The sequence below is a fragment of the Tupaia chinensis genome, unplaced genomic scaffold (genome assembly GCF_000334495.1).
Source record: "Tupaia chinensis unplaced genomic scaffold, TupChi_1.0 Scaffold000238_1, whole genome shotgun sequence".
NCBI classification, from domain to species: domain Eukaryota; kingdom Metazoa; phylum Chordata; class Mammalia; order Scandentia; family Tupaiidae; genus Tupaia; species Tupaia belangeri.
Window position 1 is genome coordinate 1,357,829 of NW_006159716.1, and position 8,928 is coordinate 1,366,756.

Below are 8,928 nucleotides of genomic sequence, written 5' to 3' on the forward strand. Positions count from 1 at the left end.
GGGATGGTCACACCACAATCCCTTCTCCTCCATTCTCCTCTCGGGATCTTGGGCTCGCACGCACACGCGCCCGGCGTCTTTCACAAACTCTTTATCATTAGACTAAAAGGAGAGTATGAAGGCAGGACATCCCACCTCCTGGAATTACAAAAAGCTCGGGGAGTCAGTTTTGGAGGAGTACAACACTTGCATCCTGCTTCCGTCCTACCCCACACCCCAGTCACGTCTTTGACAACCTTTTACTTACCTTATAGCATCTCTTTCACCTTCTAGATATCTTTTAACTTCACTGTGATGACACCAGCTTTAATATAAATGGAAGAAAAAAATATTTTTGCTTTTTAAAAAAGAATGATTTATTTAATTTTATTTATTCATTCATTTATTTTACTTTGACCATAGACACAGACACAGACACACAGACACACACACACACACACACAGAGAGAGAGAGAGTAGAACTGTTAGAGATGAAGGATGTGACACAAGAGAGAGAGAGAGAGAGAGAAAGAGAGAGAGAGAGAGAGAAAGTAAGCAAACCACCAGGTCTGGGACTTGAACCATGGTTGGCCATGTGGGAGTGTCCAGCACCTTAACCACTATGCCACCTGCTGGTCCCCAAAACGTTTTTACTTTTAAAGGGCTAGAATTAAAACTTTTCCCTCTACTGCCAATAGGAGGAAAATAATATTCATGACTTAATATGACACACTTACCTTATAAAAAGAAGCCTAGAGAAGTACCATATTTTGCCTGTAAGTTTTAAAATCTGAAGAATATTTTCTTTTTTTTTTTTCGGAGAGATTTTCACTGTAGGGCGCGTGCGCTCGCCAGACAGAGAGAGACATAGAGACAGAAAGCGAGAAATCACCCCCCGGGGGGATGGTCACGCCGCAATCCCTTCTCCTCCATTCTCCTCTCGGGATCTTGGGCATGCACGCACACGTGCCCGGCGTGAGTTTTAAGCCACCGGGTCTGGGACACGAACCGCGGTCGACTACGTGGGAGTCCAGCGACATAGCCATTACGCTAACTGCTGGTTCCCAAAATCTGAAGAATATTTTCTAAAAGCAAGAATGCTTAATATATCCTAGTTTGTAGCTAGTTTACAACTTTATGACACTCCTAATTTAGACACTGTAGAAAAGCAGTCTAAACTAGTGAAAAGCGCTTATTATCTAGAGCTAGAAAACCCATATTAAATTTTTTTTATTGTGGTAAGATATATCTAACATTAAGATTCACCATTTAAAAAAATAATTATTTTATTTAACTTTATTTATTTATTTAACTTGACTAGAGAGGGACAGGCAGCAAGAGAGTGAGAGAGAGAGAAAGAGAGAGGAGGAAAGTGAGAAAGCAAGTCACCAGGTCTGGGGTCCGGGACTGAACCACAATCGGCCATGTGGGAGTCAAGCATCCCTAACCACCACGCCACCTGCCGGCCCTAAGATGTACCATTTTTAAATGTCTGGCTCTGTGGTTCAAGGACACTCATGCTGAAACTATCACCACCAGTCAACTCTAGGATGTTTTCCTCATTCCCAATGGAAACTTTGAACATGTTAAACATTAACTCTCCTCTCCTCTGTGTTTATGAATTTGACTGTTTTAGGTAGCTCATTAAGGTAGAAACATACAGTATTTGTCCTTTTGTGACGGGCTTATTTTACTTACAGTGTTCTCAAGGCTGATCCATGTTACAGCATGTGGCAGAATTTCCTTCCATAAGGCTCAATAATATTCCACTGTGTGCACACACACATCTTGTTTATCCGTTCATTTGCTAATAGACATTTAGGTTGTTTTCACCTTTTGTCTATTCTGAACAACGCTGCTATGAAGTAGTATATAAGTACTGATTTGAGTATTTTCAATTCTTTGGCAAGTTTACCTAGAACTTCTACTCAGAAGTGGAACTGTTGGAGCATAAGGTCTATGGACTGCCATACTGTTTCCCACAGTGGTTTTATCATTTTGCGTTCCTATCAGCAATGCACAAGGACACCAAATTCTCTACATTCTTGCAAACATGGGATTTTCCTTTTTTAAAAACGTCATCAGAGACTGCATATGCTCACCAGAGAGAGATGGGGTGCTGGTGGTGGTGCTGGGAGGGGAACTGGGGCAGGGAGACAGTACCCACCCAATGGGCTGTGGGCATGCTGCAATCCCTTCTCTTCTAGCTCTCTGTCCCAGAGGGATAGGGATCTGGGGCATGAACACACGCTCTGCATTGTCAGGCTGGCCCCCTTTGTTTTAGTGGGTATGAAGGCGTACCTCACCGTGACAGTCGTTTCCCCAGTGACTACTGAGGCCTGGCAGCTCTTCATGTGTTTACCAGCCACTGTGTATCTTCGTTAAAGAGAGGCCTGTTTCAGTCTTCTGCCCATTCTCTACCTGGACTGTTTTTTATTGTTGTTGAGTTGTAGAAATTGTGCACATATAAATTCAGATATTAATTCCTTATTATATGTATGACTTGCATATATTTTTTCCTATTTGTGGGTAAAACAGCCACCTATCTTAATTTAGTCATTTATTTGACATGATGGACAGGTTAATTTCTCTAGCCTTTCATTTTTTTCATGTAAAGTGAGGAGGGTACTGGAGGAGATAACTCTTATGATTTCTTCCAGTTTTGAGAATCTAGTGAACAGAGTCCTTAATAAGTAAGTTTACACAGGGAAATAAACACTTCTACCACTGCCATCCTATCCAGGCAAATCTGCTTCTGCTATTCATTAACTTGGCAAAAATCTTAGCTAAGAGGCAGATCCTTGGGTAAAAGTTCTAAATCAGTGTAATTTAAATTATTACTTAGATTTTACCAGACTCACTATTTTAGCATTTAAACATTTATGTGAGAAAAACCACTAACATTTGTTTCCATATAACTTATTCAGTGCAATGAAAAAAAGTATATAATTGTTACCTTTCAATCAGTAAATTCATTATCTCACTATTTTCTTGAAAAAGGCAAATGAGGTTGTTTGGTAGGGATGCATAAATTTTCAAAATGGCTTGATCCAGAAACTATACATGGAAAAAAAAAAAAAAGAGTAATGCATACAACAGGAATACATCCAGAATGGAAGTGAGCAATAGCCGAGCTCTAAAAGACAAGCATGCTAAGAGTTCAAACCTGGCAGGTGTCTAACCCCTCGGAAATTAAGAACGGCACACGGAACACGACATAATGGGTAAAGCTGAGGCCGGTGGCACCGACAGCAATTAGCCACAATCTTCTGCTGCCTCAGTTTTACCAACTGCACAATCTACTTCATGGGGTTATCAACCTTATGACCAAACAATTACACAGAGGTGATCTGGCAAAGCAGTACAGAAATATAAGATGGTTTTATTGTGAGAGGGAGTCTCCACTCTCACTAACTCATCATGGCTGCAAATAATTTGGAAGTCTGCACTATATGGTGCCTGGGCAACTGAACAGAGCGAGGAGCCACCTGTGAACCTTGGAGGGCAGCACTGGAGAGAGGGGCTGTGAGAATACGGGTATACGATCACGTCTACCACCATACTGCTTCGATGCAAGGCATCAAAACAACATGGCAAACAGTTGAGAAATAGCACTTTAATTCCAATGTTAAGATTGGATTTCTATATAATTTTAAGTATGCTAAATTTTAATGTCACTCATAGATAATATATAATTGAACATTTTAACACCTGAAAGCAAAATTAAGAATCTTTATGGGAGACTTGCTTTTTGCAAAGGTAAAAACACACAGAAATTTTCCCCCCTCTTTTTATGTTTTTGTCACAGGATGCATGTGCTCACTGGAGACAGGGAGATGGAAAGTGACAAATCACCCCCCAAAGGGAATGGCCACACTACAATCCCTTCTCCAATCTCCTCTTGGGATTTTGGGCATGCACGCACATGAACCCAGTGTTAAGTTTCAAGTCACTGGATCCAGGACTCAAATCATGGTTGGCCATGTGGGAGTCCAACACCTTAACCACTACACCACCTGCTGGCCTCCAAAACACACAGAATTTTAATAGTACAATTATTGAGATCCAAATAAAAGGAGACATATATAAATATGCATACTATCCTATAAACGTGTACACTACCAGTCATTAGCTATGCTCTGAACTGTTTTTTAATTTGCTTTAGGTCATGTGTACTTGTTGGAAAGAGACAGAATGAGAGAGAGGACAAGTGAGAGAGCACTCCACATGGTAACTCTTTCTCCTCCACTCTCCTCTCAGGATTTTGGGCATGCACGCACACGTGCCCGGAGTGGTTTTGAAGCCACTAGGTCTGGGACTCAAATGCGCAGTAGGCCACATGGCATCCAGCCACTTTAAAAGACCATACCACTGGCTGGCACTATGCTCTGAACTTTAAATCAGGTTTGATTTTTGTGAGTCACCTTAATTCTCAACTGGGGGAATAAAAAACTACAAATGTTTCAAGCATCTTGAAAGGTATCGGCAATGACCTTGAATGTCAGGTGGGGAAGGAACTCCATTTAAGTAGTGGAAAAATAAAGCAGAACACTTCAGGAAAGGCATGATTCCAGCTCTGACACTTCTCCACAGATGCCAGCCAGAGGGCACTTCCTTCAAGGCACTGAGAAAGAGAGAAAGATTATTGGGAAACATAAGAGGAAAAGGACATTACATTACAGTTCAGGATAACAGACAAGACTGCCATTGGGACTCAAGTTTAAAAGGAGTGGGTGAGCAGGCTAGCAGGGGCTGTGACTATCAGAGGACTCAGGTACAAGCAGGAATACAGCCTCTAACATTAGAGCTTATAAAAGCAATACAACTACATAAAGAGGAAAAGCAGAAAATGAAGGGTCACCCACTACTGTGGCCCCTTATACCAGCACATATTATTCTGGCCAACTACCTTCACACTAATACAGTCTTACACAGTTACAACTGGAGTATAAGAAACTCAAATAACACATTTCCTAGAACAATAGCCATAATTACTAACAGATTCACAATATTTTGGAATATATCAAATTATTCTCCTTTAAGCAGTTACTTTTTAATTTTATTTTTGAGGTTTTTGCTCTAGGATGTGTGCATTCACCAGAGAGACTGAGAAAGACAGAAAGAGAGAAATCAGGGCTGGCAGGGAGTGTGGTAGTTAAGACTGCTGGATTCTCACATGGCTAACTTCAGTTTAGTCCTGGACTTGGCAGCCTCCTTTCTCTCTCTAAGTTAAATAATAATAAATACAATTAAAATAAATAAGTCTTTTAAAAATATAGATAACAAACAAAATTAAAACAAAAAAAAAGGAGAGAGAGAAATCACCCCCCAGGGGTGATGGGCGTGCTGCAATCCCCTCTCCATTCTCCTCTTGGGATTTTGGGCATGCAAGCACACATGCCTGGTGTGAGTTTCAAGCAGCCAGGTCTAGGACTCGAACTACATTTGTCCATGTGGGAGTCCTGCAACATAACCATTATGCCACCTGCTGTCTCACTTTTGATTCTTTTTAAATTTTGCCAGAAGGCACATACGCTCACCAGAGATAGAGAAACAGAGAGGGAGAGGAAGAAAGCACCTTCCAATGGGGCATGGTCATGCCGCAATCCCTTCTCCTTCATTTCTCCATCCTGTCGGGATTCTGGGCACACACGCATATATGCCCAGTGCATTTTTTTCAAGCAGCCGAGTCATGATTTGAACCATACAGTTGGCCACGTGGGATCCAGCTCCCTTAACCACTAGACCATGAGGCCAGCTCTCAGACTGGACATTTTTATATGCCTATTAGGGTTTTTGACATGTTGGATTATTTTGTTAGTGTTGACTCTCAGAAATGAGATAATTCAAAGAATGACCTTTTTGTTTGAGGATTTTTGCCATATGGTATGTAAGCTGCCCAGAGAGACAGACTGGGAAAATGAGAGATCATCCCCCCACCCCCCGGCCTCGGAGGATGGCCATGCCACAATCCTGTCTCCTCCAGTGACTTTGGGCATAAATGCACATGGACCTGGCATGATTTTCAAGCCATCAGGTCCGGGACTGGAATCACACGGCCATGTGGGATCCAGCAGCCTTATCTCCACACCGCCTGCTGGCCCCTGGCCCTGTATGTTTAAGTCCCAATTGACAATACGTATTTGAGAACAGCAGCTTTAACCCCTAGGATGTGCTAGGCCGTGAGCAAACGAGCAGTTCCACGGTCAAGCAGCCGGGGGAAGCTGCTCATTATTACTGTGCTCCTGAGGCCATGGGTTATGCTATAATAGTGTACGAACCGCTCAGAGAAGTCCTGGAGATCACCAGGACTCATATCACCATCATCTTTTTTTTTTTTTTATAATTTTAAAACTTTTGCTGTAGGGTATATGTACTGGCCGGAGAAAGAGAGAAATAAAGTAAAAAAAAGAACCCCCATGGAGATAGCCACGCCACAGTTCCTTCTTCGCCATGTTCCTCTTGGGACTTTGGGCACACATGCGCCTGCTTCCAGCATGTTTCCCAAGCTGCTGGGTCCAGGACTTGCCTGTGCAGTCAGCCATGTGGACTGTCGTCACTTGATCTACCTTGCTACAGGCTAGCCCCTTATTTTCTCTCTTAAACATATGAGTTAGACGGCACTCTCCCCTAATAAACAAATGAATTCCTTTCTCATGCTCCCACACACCAATAACTGGGAAACGCTGACCGTGGAGATTGTGATCTTACCTTCCTGTGTACTGGCGAAGCAGTTTATACAAAGCAAGAACCGCTAATTCTTCTTCGCCAGTGGGATTTTCCTGATCCATGACATTCTCTTCTGCAAGATAAGGAAAAGCTAGTACTCTGTACTTTCCTCCCAAGTGTCATCAAAAAGACTGATGACATCATTTAAGTGCTTGGACATAGTCACACACACACAAATAATATTCCCACAAAACACAGAATTTTAACCCTTCAAGTGTTAGCATACTATTGTCTTTGTCAAGACTAAGGAGCTAGCTAGTATGCTAGGCATAAACAGCTACATATATAAACACATTATCTTTTATTATTATTATTTTTTAATGCTAAGGGACATGTATGCATATGAGAGAGTGCAAGCGAGTACACAAGACCCCCAGTAGGGTGGGGCCTGGTCATGCTGCAATCCCTTTTCTTCCAATTCACCATCCTGTCAGGACCCTGGGCATGTGCAGGGGAGTCCAGTATGAACCCACTAGGGCCAATGTTACCGTTCTGGTCAGCTGTGTGGGTCTGGCTTCCTCTGCACACCACTTAACTGACGTGCTACAGGGCCGGCCCTTATGTTATTTTAAAATGTTTGAAAAACAGGAAGTTTGAATGCAAAATAATTTAGCAATGAACTCATGGAGTATTAACAAACATGCAGGTTGAAATAAAATGGCATTTATCTAAAACAGAATTCTAAGGGGCTTAGCTACTATGCTATTCAACTATTACTGAAACTATAAATATAAAAAGTAAAAATACATTGTTAGGGGATTTTTTTTTTCTTTTTTTGGAGAGGTTTTTGCTATAGGGTGCGTGCGCTTGCCAGACAGACAGAGGGAGACAGAGAGACAGAAAGCGAGAAATCACCCCCTGGGGGGATGGCCACGCCACAATCCCTTCTCCATTCTCCTCTTGGGATCTTGGGCATGCACGCACACACGCCCGGCGTGAGTTTTAAGCCACCGGGTCTGGGACGCAAACCGCGGTCGACTACGTGGGAGTCCAGCGACATAGCCATTATGCTAACTGCTGGTCCAAGGGGGGATTTTAAGAGGAAAAAAATTTGTCTCAAAACTTTTCACATGAAGATGAACAGAAAAGGCAAATGGCCCAACTATAATTCATGTATTATCCTCACCCAAATACCTTTTCTGCTAATACTCTTCTAACTGGGAAAGCTCAACAATACCCCCTTGTTCAGAGCTGACAGGAGGGGTAGGTACCTGGACACGAGGTGAGCAAGATCTGCACGACGTGTGCCACCGTAACCAGGTGCAGGATGTGAAGGTCTCCAGTGCCGAGGCTGCTGCCCGAAAAGTCCTGACACTGCAGTGCAGGGAAAGCGAGCACCAAGCTGACCTGGACACCAAAACAGAGCTTCAGACAGACCGCCTCTCCTCAGTCACACACGCTCATTTTCTCACTCCCTTATGAGCTCAGCCCTTTCTTTAAGAAGTCTTGGTACCCTTCCCCACACCACAGAAAGGGCTGCTTGTCCCCACACAGTGCAGTGTCACCACGGGGCTGTAACTGCTCATGTGTTCTAAAGTGACCAAGCACTGAAAGGGGACATGTGCTAGGAAATCTACTAGGATTGGCTAAACAACATGACTTCAGAGCTCGAGAGGCCTTGGTGGGCATCATTTCAGGCACCCTGTGGGTCCCTTGTAAAGTAAGGCACTTTATTTTAAGGATTATTTTACCTTTATTTACTTATTTTAATTTGGCCAGAGAGAGAAAGAAAGAGACAGAGAGACACACACACACACACACACACACACACACACAGAGAGAGAGAGAGAGAGAGAGAGAAAGCAAGCTGCCAGGTCCAGGACTCGAACCAGAGTAGGCCATGTGGGAGTGCGGCGCCCTTAGCTACCATGCTACTGGCCAGCCCCACATAATGTACTGTTAATAATAGGAACCCCTGAAATCTTTCCAAAGAATGAGCAGTGTGAAAAAGCATGAGTTAGGGACAAAGATCTAGATAAGAATCCTAGCTCCTCCTCTTAGGAGCTTTTTTCAGACATTTGAGCTTCAATTTCCCTGTTGGTAAAGTAGGGCCAACACACATACATACATGTAAACATGTAAGCTGAATAATCATATATAACATATGTATTATATGTGTGGGTGTGTATAATACACGTTAAATTCTTTTTTTTTTTCTGTTTTTTTTTTTGAGAGGTTTTTACTATAGGGTGTGTGCGCGCGCCAGACAGACAGACAGAC

The 8,928-nt window shown here is 42.8% G+C and overlaps 1 protein-coding gene across 1 annotated transcript in view; it reads right to left on the bottom strand.

Moving 5' to 3' along the window:
- UBR2 (ubiquitin protein ligase E3 component n-recognin 2) overlaps positions 1 to 8,928 on the bottom strand; it is a 164,017-nt gene that overhangs the window by 13,528 nt on the left and 141,561 nt on the right. Inside the window, 6 exon segments of the mRNA XM_006148563.3 lie at positions 248 to 304; positions 2,936 to 3,004; positions 3,006 to 3,036; positions 4,473 to 4,603; positions 6,691 to 6,781; positions 7,920 to 8,055. Of these exon segments, the coding sequence (XP_006148625.1) occupies positions 248 to 304; positions 2,936 to 3,004; positions 3,006 to 3,036; positions 4,473 to 4,603; positions 6,691 to 6,781; positions 7,920 to 8,055 (515 nt within the window).